The sequence below is a fragment of the Sander vitreus genome, chromosome 21 (assembly GCF_031162955.1).
Source record: "Sander vitreus isolate 19-12246 chromosome 21, sanVit1, whole genome shotgun sequence".
NCBI lineage: Eukaryota > Metazoa > Chordata > Actinopteri > Perciformes > Percidae > Sander > Sander vitreus.
In genome coordinates this window covers 257,501-274,009 of record NC_135875.1, presented here as the reverse complement: position 1 = coordinate 274,009, position 16,509 = coordinate 257,501, and the positions used below count along the sequence as shown (strand labels likewise).

Here is a 16,509-nt window from a genome sequence, read left to right as displayed (position 1 = left end):
TGCAGCCTGGAGACCTCCTCCTGGACCCATCTGCTAGCGATAGGGGCTGAGACTGAGAGAGCTACGTGGAGCTACATGGATAAATATGCACCAAACAAGCCACTTTGAAATATTGCTGTTCTCAAGAATACAAAAGTTGGGTGACCCTCCCCACTAAACAAAAAAAAGTGGATGACCCTTCCCTCAACAAAGAATAAAAAGACATGACCCTCCCCTATTTTCCTCCGGTGGTCCATTCCATAAATACCGAACAGTCTCTTAATGGAAGTGTTAATCTGTTAAAGTTAGCAGGAACCTGCACGCCGGCACTGCAGCCTCTCTTTAACCTCCTGTCCCTGCACCACCAGCATCTCCTGCCTGCGGGTATGGTAATCCATGGAGAGCCCGGGAGCCTGGCCATTTCTGTCGGATGTCGTTAGAGCCGAGAAACTTGTCTGTAACCGCACACTCACATGCGTAACCTAATTTTTAGTAGACCAAGCTGGCTGGAGATGCTGTTCGTCGAGCAGAATGTAATCAGGACAGAGTAATAACATGGACAACAAACAGCCAAACCAAACACCGAAAAGGTGAGGACTGAATCGCTGCGTCCACGTGGGCCGCCATGTTGCCTCTGTAGTCTCTGGCTGCGGCCTAACTGTGGCTCTCATCCTGACTGAAGTCTCTTAGCGCGGGGAGTAAGGGGGACAGACCAAAGTGCTGTAGTTGTTAGCTTAGCAGTAGATTGATCTGCTACACATACAGCTAATGTTCATGGCAAATTTAATTGTGGGTTAGCCCAGCGCTGTCAATCATACTGAACATAACTTCATGATGTTGAACAGTGCTGTGACATTATAAAGTTACGGTTTAGCCACCGAGCAGTAGCGTTAGACACTTGTAGCACATCATTTGGAGCTGCTCTCAGTCTTCCTCTGCACATTCATTAAATCATGGTGAACGTTTGGCCGTTCTGAAGAATCTCTAGACTCATGTTTCATCTTGTCTCTTCATGATAACATTTCTTAAACTATCTAAACGGTTTTAATGGAAGCTGTTAGTTTAGAGTTAAAGCCGTCAATATATCAGTGTTACTGCATCAGTCTGTTTCTGTGATAAAATCTGTGAATGATTTCAAGTTCACCAGTTAAAACAGCGATTATTTCAGTCATCTAATGTGAAGTGGCTCCTCTGCAGTCTGGAGATAAGATGAAACTTTAATGATCCCTGAGGGCAAAGAGAATAATTGTCTGTTAATTATTGGTGGCGTGGTAATTATCTCATGCAGCTCTTCTTCAGTGGAAGAGTTTAACATCTTATAAGCAGACTTTCTGATTTGATTTCTCCTCTAAGTTTGTGTGGACTGAACAAAGAAAACTGATGAACTCTGACAGCTTTAAAGAGAAGGTACACACTGAGCTGCAACCTTAGACGACAGATTCTTCTCATGTTTGTTTTTATATGTGTGAATGTTTAGAACATGTCCTGCTGATTAACTATGTTCCATCAGTTCCTTATATTCTGTTCTTTACGTGACTGGAAAGTTCCTGTGGTTCTCAGGTTCTGAGCAGGTGACTCACAGAGGAGATAAAAAAGTAAAAAGTGTTCTTGTCGTTTCAGTGGGAACGTCCGGCTGTTGAAGTGGTCCCTCTCGTTCCTTCATTCTATCGCTCGTCACATCTTCATCCTCCTCATCTTCTTCATCCTCTCCCCACGGTAAATATAGGATTATTTTTGTGTCTTTAATTCCAAGCAAAACTTCTCAGGTATCAAACAAAATCACTAACTCAAGAAAAAAAGTTGTCACCTCAAAGGTAAAAGTTGCAAACAAAACATGTGTGTAGTTGTCAACTATTGGTCTTTTTTCATTTGACATGTCCTTTTCTTTACAGTTCCCTCTGCTTCTTTCTCAATGATCAGTCTCAATTTACATTGTACCAACACCCTAGCATTGTGTATTATCAGACCAATAGCAACCACAACAATTTGTAGTTAGCTGGATAATAATTTGTCATAATAGACCATATAGCTACGTTACCGACCTAATAACATTACCTGGGACAGCATCGTAGCTCTGCTCGAGTCCTACAGGTCCCACAATGTTTACTTGTTCTACAGAAAGAAGACAATAATTAATACAGCTCCATTGAGTAAGGCCTCACTAAGCCTAGATGATTCCCATGGCAAATTAGCTCAGTAACGTAGCTACAGTAAGCCAACGTTACTTGGCTTGGCTAGCATTTCTTTTAGATAACGTTAGCAGTTAGCTAACATTAAAAGCTGACTTACACAGCTTTACTAGCTAGAGTAACTTAACAAAACGAAACAACAAACTTCTAGTAACCATGCTTGCAACGTAGATCATAGACAATATATATGATCAATACTTACACTTTATTAATCTTGTAGGAATACGCTGTGGAGTGGCTTGTGTGTTCTCCAAAGTCCTCCAACGTTAGCTGCACTGAAACGTCAGGGCAGGCAGGCATGAGCTGTCACTCAAACTTACTCCAAAAACTCATTAGCCAATGGGTACGCATACCTGTAACACCCGCCCACAAGAGAGGTTTGTGCCAGAATTGCAAACAAAGAGTTTGGAAGCGCACACACAAAAGCTGGGAGCAAAACTGCAAACATGATGGAGAGAGCAAAAGACTGATCATTGAGAAAGAAGCAGAGGGAACTGAAAACAAAAGGACATAATATCAGACAAATAAAAGATCAATAGTTTACGATGGAACAAATGTTTCGTTTGCAAGATTTAAGTTTTACCTTTGAGGTGACAATTTTTTGGCTTGAGTTAGTGATTTTTGTTTGATAGTACAAACAGACATTAGTATGATGCTAACATGCTAGCATGTGTGCAGCTAGCTGAAGGCTGGACCTCTCCAGACGAAGTGTTCCAGAGGAGAGACAAGCCCCTCCTCCTGACCAATCACATCATCCAGAGGCCAGAGAGACACGCCCCCAGGACTCGCTCGCTGCTGAGATCACCTGACACAGGTGGGTGGAGCCAGATGCAGCCCTTTGATTGGCTGGGAGACTGAAATCATCTGTCCAATCAGGAACATGGCTCCTCTGTTAGCCCTGCCTCCTTGTTAAAACATGGTTGGATTTGTTCATGCAGCCGGGGGCGGAGACAGAAAGCGTGCCACCTTCAGTTTGAAGAGGAAGTCACAGAAACACTCATTTCCTGTTAGAGCTGATTCATTTAAATGTTATCAGACCTATTTATTACTTTGTTAAAAATATCTGCAGGCGATCTATTGCTGATATTTTAATCCCACAGACTGAAGATGATCTGTTAACCTCTCTGGTCCCACAATAAACCTTAAAATCAGAACAATATCAATCACAATCTCTCAGATTCAACAACAATGAGGAGTTGATATAAAACATCCTTTTGAGTCGATTCTGAACCAATCAGCTCTTAGATCAGTTCAGAGTCAGGCATTTCCCATCATGCTCTGGGTCTTCCAGCCAGTGGAGAGCTAGGGAGCGTTCAGCCCCGACAAAACCCTGCTGTCTTTTTATAACCATAAGTTTACAGACACGTCTCTGGTGATTGGCTAACATCTCTGACATGCCCACCAAACCAGAGAAAGCAAACCTCAACACTCGCTGCACAACGTTCAGAGGAAACATGTCGTTCAACCCGGAAACTGCAGCAGAAAGGTGCACACTGTTTAGAGATTAAATGTTCTCCAACTCGGCGCCTGGCTCTAAAATCTTCGCCCTTTTTGATCTCATGACATCATGGTTCCCACATGTGCATTACATCAGAGTGACTCTGGATCAAGTCGTTGCATCTGCCAGAACACTTGGGGCGCGTTCAGAGGGTTACTTAACAAACGTTTTCCCGTCAAGCAAAGAAAATTCTTATTTACATTTATTGTGAAAAGCATGAATTCCTGTTGGCAGCTGGGATCAAACCAGCGACGTTTGCAGACCAGATGTGTTTTTTGAGTACTGCATTAACGTTTGCCATGTTTCCATGACAACAGTGCTCATTGCTGGGAGCTGATTGGCTGTGTGGCTTGCCGTTCAGAGACAATGTGTGTGTGTGTGTGTGTGTGTGTGTGTGTGTTTTCTGACACACACACACACACACACACACACACACACACACACACACACAGCACACAAGTGCTGTCAAATGTAATATGAAGATGATTGGTCAATTTAAAATCACCCAGTGAAGCATGATGGGAATATTCTGCTGCTGCAGACCTGAGACAGCAGAAATGTTTCTGTCTTTATGTGTTTTATTAAATGACTCGAGACAACGACAGGGTCGGAGCTAAAGAAATATGCAGTTCAAATTTTTATAAATATGTTTTTAATCTTAAACTCTGATTCTTATTTGAAGAAATCAATGATCTATTTAGAGTTTGTTGTATAGAAACAGTAATGAGTTTGTTTTTTAACAGAAAGGTTTCACATTAGAGTTTAATCTCTAGAGGATGTCAGAGAAACTGTAGATCCACTTTAAATGTCAGCCTTTTAATTGTGAAACTGTCGGTGTTTGCTTATGGAAGTGAGCTGTTTGGGTTCTGACTGACACAAATTTGACTGGACTGGATTATATTTGACTGGACTAGATATAACTGGACTGGTTTTCAGTCTCATCTCTTCATGTTGTTCATGTGTGATTCCCTCATTAAAACAGAGATTCTGTTTCTAATTAAAACAGAAACTGAATTCCTCGGTTGGTTTGCACTCGGATGTATTTATGTTGTATGTTTTTCCCCAGAAGCCTCTCTGTTAATTTGTTTGAGAGACGTTCACAGGCTGTCAGGGGCTTGTGGAAGCAAACAAATGCAGATTAAATGTGCTTTTATTTCTGTGAACGTGGGTGTGTGTTCATGTTGTAGAGGTTTTCTGGCTAAAGCTCAGTTTCTGTTCAGTTTACACTGTCAGGATTGATTTGTCTCAGGTGTTCTACACATGGTAACAGATGGAAACTGTCTGCATGTGAAATTTAATTCTGCTAAACTCAGACTGAAAATCACACAACAGCACATTGAATAAAATCGTGATGCCTCCAACAACGAGCCTGTGCAACGATAAAAGATGAATAAGGCCTGAATGCTGTGTTACATAACCGGACAAAGGAAGTGAATACAGCAACAAGGAAACGCTCTAAAAGCTGAATTTTGTAAATTCAACAGGAAAAGTAGGATCAGAGATGTCAAATGTCAGACGTCAGTGTTGAGGAACAACAACAGATCGTCACATAGAGATGATAAAAGACCTCCAGATGTCCACGACAATCAATTTCAGGTGGTCTTGTACATACGATACATACCTCAAACCAAGTCGTTATTTTATATTTGAATGTATGACTGTGGATTCTGACATAGAGTTTCTGTCAAACAAATGGAGGTGATTTGTAGGAGACTAAATTGTTTGTGTGTGTGTGTGTGTGTGTGTGTGTGTGTGTGTGTGTGTGTGTTGCAGCTGTAGTGATGTTCTTGGTAGCAAGCAGGGACTCACATTAACTTGTGTGTGGGCGTTAGGCAGCTGAGCGCTCTGACTGGCAGCCTGCTTTCATTATACTGCTTGTGTGTTCACTGTGTGTGTCTGTGTGTGTATGTGTGTGTGTGTGTTCGCTGTGTCTGTGTGCTTGTGTTTGGCTGTTTAAGTCCACAGCGTTTGACTCAGTTTCAGATCTCAGAGCTGCTGTAGAGTTATTCATTCCCTCTGAATGTGACATCATTAAAAATGAAAAGAAATGACCCCATAAACATAGTCTGTAGTCCTTCCTGCACTGCACATCGTCTAGTCTCTCAATCTTTAGCCCTACTAATAAAGGCAATAAAAGCACAAAAATAACCCTAATGAATAAATAATAACAGTCTGCATGACGCTGTCGTCCTTCGCACTGCCCTAACTCAGCTGGACCAGAGGAACACGTGACAATGTTGTTCATAGACTTTAGTTCAGAATTCAACACCATTCTGCCCTTCAAGCTCAGAGACCTGAGACCTGGGACTGACCTGGGACTCTGCAGAGACCTGGGACTGACCCGTGACTCTGCAGAGACCTGGGACGCTGGGACTCTGCAGAGGCCTTGGACTTACCTGGGACTGACCTGAAGACCCGAATAAAGAACCTTTAACCTAGAAGCAATCCTATCTGGATGTCTGAAGGCAGAATGAATCAACCACAGATGACAGTTACACCAATATCTACTTGTCCTTTGTGATTGCCGACCCCGCCCTGATAAGTTTCACCTGTCCCTCATTGTCTTCCTCCTCAGAGTATTTATTCTGTTTCCTGTTCTCTGTGCCAGTTCATCTCAGTTCCCCTGTGTCTAACGTTGCAGCATTATCTCTCGTGTATATTTCTTGTGGATTAAGATCAGCTTCCGTTTTTGCATACATCTTAGCGCACTGTTTTTTGGATACCTCTTCTTGTTCTTGGACTGATATCCTCTGATCTAAACCCTGACTGACAGCTAAATCCTTTTTGACTGTTATACTTTGGAGTCTGCTCTTCGTTTGAGTCCTCCATCTGTTGCAGTAGTGTCACAACGAGCACAGCATTAACCCCCTTGACACCAGTGGTGGAATGTAATTAAGTACGTTTGCTACGTTTCAGACCGAAATATTGTACTTTTTACCCCACTACATTTATCTGACAGCTTTAGTTACTACTAGTATTTTACACATTAAGATTTCTGCTAAAAAATCTAATGTTTTATTCTAAAGGAAAGGATCTAAAGGATTTTTTTTTATCTGAGGTGCAGTCGGAAGAGATGTGTTTTTAGCCTTCGGCGAAAGATGCGTAGGCTTTCGGCCGGAGTGGGCGGGTTGGGGTATAGGGTTTGACCATGTCCTGGATGTAAGCTGGGGCTGATCCGTTCATGGCCCTGTATGCAAGTACTAGTGTCTTGAAGCGGATGCAGGGAGCAACCGGTAGCCAGTGAAGAGAGAGGAGGAGTGGTGTAATGTGAGAGAACTTGGGGAGGTTAAAGACAAGTCAAGCTGCTGCGTTCTGAATGAGCTGCAGGGGCCGGACGGCACATGCAGGGAGGCCAATCAGGAGGGAGTTGCAGCAGTCTAGACGTGAGATAAGACGTAATTCGAACCAGAACCTGAGCCGCCTTCTGCCTTAGAAGTGATGTTTTGCAGCATGTATCTACACGATCGGGTAGTTGCAGCGATGTTGGCAGTGAAGGAGAGTTGGTCGTCAGGTGTCACACCGAGGTTTATAGCAGTCTGGGTGGGGACTACCACAGAGTTTTCAATTGTCATAGTCAGGTCCTGGGTAGGAGAGACCTTCCCTGGAAGGAAAAGAACATCAGTCTCTTCAAGGTTGAGTTCCAGATGGTGTGGGGACATTCAAGAAGAGATATCAGTCAGACAGGCCGAGATACGTGCTGCTACTTGCGTTTCAGACTCCGGAAAGGAGATAATTAGTTGGGTGTCATCTGCGTAGCTGTGATAAGAAAAGTTGTGCAAGTGAATGACAGACCAGAGAGAGTTGGTGTACAGAGAAAAGAGGAGGGGACCCAGGACTGATCCCTGAGGAAACCCAGTTTTGCGTGGCCAAGGTTCTGACCCGTTTGAGTCAGCTGAATCTTTTGGTTAGTTCTAAGTTTACGAAGGTGCTGAAGTGTCACTGAGCAAGGCAATGATGGAGAACCACACCAACATGTTTCTGTGCGCAGGTCGAGTTAGAAGAGATGCCACAAAGACCAGGGACACCGAGCCACACACCTCCTCCTCCCTGCAGCTCCTCGCTGCGTCACCTCTTCAGCTGCCTCTCCTCACTTCTCCTCCAACAGGTCAGTCTGTTTCCTCATCAGCTGGTTTCAGTTTTGGATCAGTAACAGGTTCTGGATCAGGAACAGTTTATGGATCACACAGGGTTAGGGGGAACACTTCCTGTTGACACGTCGCTGTCAGCTGCTTTGTTCTTTAGTTTATTATTTTATTTCATCTGACAGAGATTAAAATGCTGGTAATGAGTGATAACCTGCTCTGGTTTGCACTATCTGTGCATAAGTTCAAATGTAGACTATTTTGAACAAAAGTTCTCATTTAGGTCGAAGTTTACACGCTACTGACATTTTGAGGGTTGCACCAGCTGAATAATTCTAACATAGTTATAAGTTACAACTCAAAACTAGGTGTAAAGTCCTCCGTAAGATCGGTTGTCATGGTGCATCGTTTTGAAAGGTGGGATAACTTATAGGATTAGGAATAGCGAGTGCCTGTTTTGCGTCAGCAACACGTTCTCCGGGATAGATTAGTTATATCCTTTGGATAACTATTATGATTTTGATGGAATACTGACGCTTTTGTTTTCCACAAGCAGAGACAGAGGATTACCAACCTGCTGGCAGCAGACTCGGGTTAGATAACCTTCTAATTAACAGCTACTAACGTTAATTCATAACAGTTTTCCAATGTAGGCAATCAATGTTTGTTATAACATTAGTTTAATCTGCCCATAACGTTATATTACCCATGTTGTAGTTGACGTGTCACCACTCAAAGTCACTGTTGTTATTTTGCACTAACCCTAGCTACAGTTTAAGGTTGTATATCATCACCTAATCATATTGCTTTCTCCTGGTTTATGTAACGTTACCTTTCTGTAGCTGTTTGGTGATTAATGTTACAAACGTTAGCTGTTTTTAGCCGTTAGCTTTTTCGCTATTGCGGAGCTAAGTGTTCAAAGACAATTGGCAAGAGAGACAACACAGTATTAATAATAATAATAATAATAATAATAATAATAATAATAATAATAATAAACACTCCATCAAGAATAGTGCTTTTCACTGCTTGGCCACGGAAAGTTAAAACGTCATTTTTTGCGACACTATTCTGTTAACCTTATGTCTCCAACAAACATCTTCCCATACAACTTTAGTATCAAACTAAATAGTTTCAGCGTATCGATTGTATTTAGTGTCGACATTACACCCAAACGTAAAATTATGCACAGATGCTGCAACATGCTGCTTTTATTAGTTTCTGGATCAGTAACAGCTTCTGGTTCTGTTCTGGTTCAAATGAAGGAAGCAAATCATGTTCCTGCACCTTTACAGAGAAATATGCTCAGTTATTATGGATCAATAACAGGTTCTGGTTCTCTTCTGGTTGTATTCTGTTCTGGTTCTAGATGGAAGGGTTAACGGTGCTGCTGAAGCTTTAAACAGAACTGTGCTGAGTAATTGTAGATCACACAGACATGACATCTTTATAACTAAAACATGAAGAAAAGTCTGACGTCTAAATCTGTTTTTATTATTTCATATTAGACTCTGCAGCATGGTCAAAGCTGGTTGAAGCTAGATAAAGATGGTTAAAGCTGGGTAAACCTAGTTAAAGATGGTTCTAGATGGGTTAAGATGGTTAAAACTATCGGAGCTATTGTTGTTTCATAGTTTGAATATTTGACTTCGTAAACCAAGGATTCCTCTCTGCAGTCTGCACTGAGCACGCTCAGAAAATACAAAAACATTTGAGTTCTCATATAAACATTCATTGTTTGGCCAGTTTCTAAAATGTCAAACTGAACCAAAGTGATTCTTACCTGAGGTCACGTGCTGCTGAATTATGGGAATTGTGGTCTTGTTGCAGCTATAGACTGTAAAAATAACACATGCAGCAGTCTCCCGTTGGTTTGTGGACTGCTGTTTAGAAGCCTTGAGTTTGGCAATATGGGCGTCACCATCTTTGTTTTTTGCAACTGGATGTGACGATTTTTGAGAGTGTGGAAGTAGGAAGGATTACACGGCTAAAGCCAGTGTTATTTATGGTTTCATGATGTTGTGCTAAGCTAAACACTAAAGAAGGAAAGTTTTTGATTTTCCACCCTTCTGAAGCGAGTCATCCAGCAGGGATTTACCGGCGGATAAACTGGAGACATTCATCTGCATGTACGGCAGAATAGGAAACCTGCAGACTTTCCCTCAAGTTAGCAGCTAATGCTCGGTGCTACAGAACACTGAACAAGACATTTCTATGTAACCAAAATGTTCCAGTGAACTTTGCTGAAGTGAAAACACAGTGAGAGGGTCAAAGATAAAAACACGGACAACAGCCAAAAACAAGTTGAGGTCTATTTTAATGTGCCCAGTGTTAGCATGGTTAGCAATGCTAACCCTCTGTCCTGACTGACAGGTCCTAAAGCATCCTATGCTTTATCGTCTATTTTAAAATAAATGGAACCATCATTTACTAAATGAACATCGTGCTGTGTTGAAGAAGACTTGAAACTAGATATTGAGACCATAAACTAAAATGTTTACTGAGGTAATAAATCAAGTGATAAGTAGGCTCATTTTCTCATAGACTTCTATAGAAACAGACTTATCTTCGGAGCCAGTGGAGTCTCCCCCTGCTGGAAGTTAGAGAGAATGCATCTTTAAGGAGCTTCAGCTTTGGGCTCACTTTTCAGAACCTGGAGATTTTAATTTTTACAGTCTGTGGTTGCAGATGAATTATAGACAGAGCGCATTGCTTGAAAATCTGAAAGCTACGCCCACAGGGGGAAAACAACTCTCTGCTTCTATTGACGTGTTGTTTTTCAATTCTGTCTGCTAGCAAACAATAGAAACATGCCTAAAAGCTGCTGTATAGTGATATTTACTACCAACAATGTGTATAATCCATAACTTAAGTTTTTATAAGATGCATACTTGCAAAGCTGAGTTTTTATGAAGACGAAAGTGGAAACAGACATCAGGAATCAGCAGGGCGAATGGGGAGATGCTAAGCTAACGATATGTCCAATGTTACGTTTGCAGCAAGCATTTTGTTACCAAGTCAAACATCCAATTATCAGTTTTGGGCTAACTATATTTCTGTAAATTAAGATTAAGCATTTTGCTACAAAGTCAAATATGCAAATGTTAGTCTATATCCACGACATTCCACTTCCGAGATTGCCGGTGCTGCCGGAAATTCTGCCGGATCACGCTCTTTTACTATCTGTCCAATCTGAGTTTTCTGTTGCACGACTAAAACTACTTTTGGACGTCCACATGTTCCATCAAAACAAGTTCCTTCCTGAGACTATTTAGCAGAGGCACCGTGGCTCTGTCTGGAGCTTAGCACCGCCCAAGATGATTGTGATTGGTTTAAAGAAATGTCAATAAACCAGAGCACGTTATACTCCCATCCAGGAATGCTGTGTGGACTAGACAGACCTGCCTTTGCACCACTGTGGAGGAAGGGCTGGCAAATCGAGACTAGTTTTAGGCTAACTATATTTCAAAGATAAGCTGGTGATGCTAGCTTAGTGTCTCCCCATTCTCTCTGCTGATTCCAGTTTCTTTACCCTGTTGGTAGTGAATATCAGCCCACAGCAGCTTTTAGGCATGTTTCTGTTGTTTGCTAGCAGACAATAAAGAGGAGGAAACCATTGTGCATTATGGAACTTGTTGCTGTTGCATTATGGGACCTGTTGTTGTTGCATTGTGGGACTTGTGGTCTCTCCAACGGTTATTTCCGCAGCGTATTGTTGCAGACTCTCACTGGTTCTTCATTGTATGATAATTAGGTTTCAGCTCTTGTTGATTTCATGTTGTTGTCGATCTGAAGCCCCAGCATCTGCTTTGTTTCCTGCAGCAGCGAGACAAATCTGCAGCTCAGCGTGTCATTTTAGAAAATTATCTGACTAACAGCAACACAAAGCAAATAAAAAACAGCAGGAGAAGAACAAACAGTTCAGACCAAAATCAGAGGCATTGTGTAAATGTCTCTCAGATATTCATTCACTGATTTGTTGATCTATTGATCTGCCACTGCAAATCATTCAACAACATTTCTATGTATTAAAATAAGTATTCTAGCAAGAAATGTGTTTTGTTGAATGTTGGGAGAACCTTTAGTGGCACCCTCTCTTTATCTCTTTATTGTCTGGGAGGTTGACTGGTCCGATGTTTTTAGGATGTTTGAACACTGTGACTGAAGTGGTTAGTTGAAAATTATTTATGTCTCAATTTGTCAATAAAAAGATGATTAACTAATTCAAAATAAAATGAATTAACTCAGTTTACACAAAGTCTAAAAATAAGTTTTTAGTTTAGTTAGTGTGTTGTGCTGCTTCATCAATAATAAATGATTCATCAGCTTTTAAAAAACAGCTCGTTACAGCTCTGTGTCTCTGCTTTGTTTGATTATCCTGAAACTGTGTGTGTGTCTGTGTGTCTGTGTGTGTGTGTGTGTGTGTGTGTGTGTGTGTGTGTGTGTGTGTGTGTGTGTGTGTGTGTGTGTGTGTGTGTGTGTGTGTGTGTGTGTGTGTGCTGTGTGTGTGTGTGTGTGTGTGTGTGTGTGTGTGTGTGTGTGTGTGTGTGTGTGTGTGTGTGTGTGTGTGTGTGTGTGTGTGTGTGTGTGTGTGTGTGTGTGTGTGTGTGTGTGTGTGTGTGTGTGTGTGTGTGTGTGTGTGTGTGTGTGTGTGTGTGTGTGTGTGTGTGTGTGTGTGTGTGTGTGTGTGTGTGTGTGTGTGTGTGTGTGTGTGTGTGTGTGTGTGTGTGTGTGTGTGTGTGTGTGTGTGTGTGTGTGTGTGTGTGTGTTTGTGTGTGTGTGTGTCATTTCTCAAAGGCATTGTTTAATCTCCTTCCCACACTCCCCTGCTCCTCTGATCCTAACTTGTGTGTGTGTTTTAATGAGGTAATGAGTTCTGAATAAAGCCGATAAGGGCACACGCACATACACACACACACACAAACACACACACACACACACACACACACACACACACACACACACACACACATACACAGAAACACACAGCTGAATATTCGGGTGAGTAGATTATCTACATTGATCGGGTTAATGTTTAGGGTTGGGCTTCGTTTTGATTTGAACAATTCCCATTCTTACCCATGATTCCATTTCTTTGAGGACTGGAGTCATCCAGTCACATGATTATTTCACAGAGAAGAGGAAGATTTTGTTTTGATTCCATGGTGATTCACAGTTTTACCGCTTTTTCGACGTGAAATAAAGCCGGACATTGGAGCGCCACTTACTGTGCTCCACGGCTGCTACACAACAAGCACCTGCTGGAAGTGCGGCCGTCGCTACTGAAACCAAAACTTGCGTGTGTTAAATCTGGAACCGATTATCGGATTCCAAACCAAATTTCACAATCAAATTCAATAACAATTCGATAACAATTCTTTTGGAATCTGATTTTTGACCCAATTCCAAGTTGGAACAGGTTCTCGATGCCGAATCCTACAATGCAATCCATGCAACAATCTGTCCTAATGATATATCTGATCTGTTCAGTCCTATTGCTCTGGACTTTAATCTCTGTAATCTGCACCTGGTCCTCACCTGGAGCCCCTCCCCCCCTCAGACAACTATAACATGTTCTTCATAGATGCGATAGCCCATACCACAATAAAGCTCACTTTCTCACGGCTCTGGTTCCAGAGTGATTTTTCCCGTTCATAATCTCTGTTGACGTTTCATTAGATTCTGATATAACAAGTTTTCAGCCTGGAACCAACCAGCAACGAGAGGAATTAGGACCATAAAACATTGACTCATCTGTCATGATCAGCTTGTGATCTCCTATATCTATTGTACAAGGGCACGGCCGCCGCCCAGGAGGGTTGTGATTGGTTCATCCCCTAATCAATAACAGATAAGCAGTGTAGCTAGGCTCCCATCGATGTTTCATCTGGTGTTTCTGTCATGCTCCCGCTCCTTCCTCATGTTTTTACTTTTCTTTCACATTTACTTGGTCACTTCCTGTATTATTTTAATTTTAGTAATTTTTTATCTGCCTTCCCACCTTGTGTGATAACCTGCCAGCCCTAATGTCCTGCACCTGTCTCTGTCTCCCTCATGTGTTCATATTCACTCCTTTGTCTTCTTTCTCTGCCAGTTCATCTTCTACCCTCATGTCGAGAGTTACAGCCGTTTCCCCTGTGTGCTTAGGAACTGTTTATTACAGCCGTTCTGCCCTGTGTTTGTGGAAACCCTTTTGTGACTTTAACTGCATGTCGGAGTCCCCTGTTTGCCACCAGCCTGACAGTTTCAGAGCTGGGACAGCAGATGTGGGGTTCAGGTTGGATGTCCTAACCAAATCTATGAGATTCACAGTGTAGGTCTGATGGTTTTATGCACCTATTATAGTTGCAACACACTCTCGATGGTTGAGACTCATCACTTCTTCAGTTTAAGAGGAAGCTGTAGTTGTCTTCTCATGATTATCCTGGAAGGTATCTAAACAAGACAAGAATGCACCTTTCCATCTCTGCCCACATAAACATCTGTAATTCTCCCCATTTTCCAAAGATGTTTGGGCAGTTTCTCCTCATTGATTAATACCACATATCTTAAGACCGTTTCATAGAAGAAGATTTCACATCCATTCGATATTCCTTTTTACATTGAGTCCAAAATGTTTTTATAATCCACAGTTTGCTCAATTAGTCTTGATTTGGTTTAGGTACTATTGTTGCGTTTCCAGTTGAGGGAAGTGTTGTTGTTGTTGTTGTTGTTGCATTGCCAGTTGAGGGAAGTGTTGTTGTTGTTGTTGTTGCATTGCCTGTTGAGGGAAGTGTTGTTGTTGTTGTTGTTGTTGTATTGCCTGTTGAGGGAAGTGTTGTTGTTGCGTTGCCTGTTGAGGGAAGTGTTGTTGTTGTTGTTGTTGTTGCGTTGCCTGTTGAGGGAAGTGTTGTTGTTGTTGTTGCATTGCCTGTTGAGGGAAGTGTTGTTGTTGCGTTGCCTGTTGAGGGAAGTGTTGTTGTTGTTGTTGTTGTTGCATTGCCAGTGGAGGGAAGTGTTGTTGTTGTTGTTGTTGCGTTGCCAGTTGAGGGAAGTGTTGTTGTTGTTGTTGTTGTTGTTGCATTGCCAGTTGAGGGAAGTGTTGTTGTTGTTGTTGTTGCATTGCCAGTTGAGGGAAGTGTTGTTGTTGTTGTTGTTGCGTTGCCTGTTGAGGGAAGTGTTGTTGTTGTTGTTGTTGTTGCATTGCCAGTTGAGGGAAGTGTTGTTGTTGTTGCGTTGCCTGTTGAGGGAAGTGTTGTTGTTGTTGTTGTTGCATTGCCAGTTGAGGGAAGTGTTGTTGTTGTTGTTGTTGTTGTTGCATTGCCAGTTGAGGGAAGTGTTGTTGTTGTTGTTGTTGTTGTTGCATTGCCAGTTGAGGGAAGTGTTTTAAGATGCTAACCTATCAAAGTGTGAGGGAGTTACTGGAACAGATTACTCACTGTTTGTAATAGGACGGAAGTTAACAACGCTTCCATTTCTGTCAGAATCGTCTCGATTTCTTCGTAGATGCTTTTCCGATCACTTTTCAGGTGGAGGTGTGATGATTTTATCCACCTTAATGGTCGCTTCCCTGAGAATTTACAGAGTTAAAAAGTGAAAAAACACTGCACTGCAAAGTGCAGTTTGATTTCAAAGTAACTCACAGCCTCTGTGTCAGTAAAAAGCTCCTGATCTCTGTTGTGTTCAGGAGCAGTTTGATAAAGTGACTCTATAAACTGAGACCAGAGCTTTATTGAACACTCTAACACACACACACACACACACACACACACACACTATTCTGCAGGATGTAATTGGGTGTTTTTCAGGAAGACAGCTCATAGCTCATCTTTATAGCTTTTATACTGCAGACACACACACACACACACACACACACACACACACACGGGCGGCTGAGGCTCAGATGGTAGAGCGACTATCAATTGGAAGGGCGGTGGTTTGATCCCTGGCCCTGCAGTCTGCATGTAATAGTGTCTATGGGCATGGGCGCCCTGGTAGCTCACCTAGTAGCTCACCTGGTAGAGTTTGCGCCCAGTGTACTGAAGCTCAGTCCTTTACGCAGCGGCCAGGGTTCGAATACGACCTGTGGCCCTCTGCTGCATTTCTTCCCCGTCTCTCTCCTCCCTTTACAGTCTACAACTGGCCTATCAATTAAAGGCCAAAATGCCTCCAAAAAATAATCTTATGAACGTGTCTTTGGGCATGACACTGCACTTCCGCTGTGCGACTGGTGTGTGAATGCATGAATCTGATGAGCAGATCTATAGTCACGGTTACGGGTTAGGGAAACAGGAAGTGATGCAGCAGTAACGATGTGCATGGCTCACAGAAACAGAAATGCAGAAAGAAAAGGGTCTTTGAATGTCAGGTTAAGGTTCAAAGCTCGTCCAGATAGTTCTCTCTACCAGACTAAATGCTTTTTAATTTGGGATTAATCGCTAGTTATCTACGGACAATCATGAGATTAATCATGACTATTTAGTTTCATCATGTTTGCTTCCCCCTTCTCTAACCAAGACTTTACATTCAAAGGTTCACATTTTCAAATCGCTTTTTCAACTCTCCAAGGATTAAATGTTCATAACACAGAGTAAAAACTGATCTTGTTTTCAGTCGGAGCGTCCTGTCAACAGTTTGAAAGTCTGATTTGTTGTTGGATGGATGTTAGATTAGATTAAAGAGAACAAGAAGGAGACACGTTTGGGGAAATTTGTTTCCATCTTGTGACAGAAAGACATAAATATCAAAATAAACGGATAAGAGAGATGTTCATGGCACAAAT

At 42.1% G+C, this 16,509-nt stretch overlaps 1 protein-coding gene across 1 annotated transcript in view; it reads left to right on the top strand.

Moving 5' to 3' along the window:
* tcerg1l (transcription elongation regulator 1 like) overlaps positions 1 to 16,509 on the top strand; it is a 37,401-nt gene that overhangs the window by 5,123 nt on the left and 15,769 nt on the right. Inside the window, exons 3-5 of the mRNA XM_078279933.1 lie at positions 1,600 to 1,695; positions 2,847 to 2,982; positions 7,655 to 7,771. Coding sequence (XP_078136059.1) covers positions 1,600 to 1,695; positions 2,847 to 2,982; positions 7,655 to 7,771 — 349 coding nt within the window. The remainder of the gene's footprint in view (positions 1 to 1,599; positions 1,696 to 2,846; positions 2,983 to 7,654; positions 7,772 to 16,509) is intronic.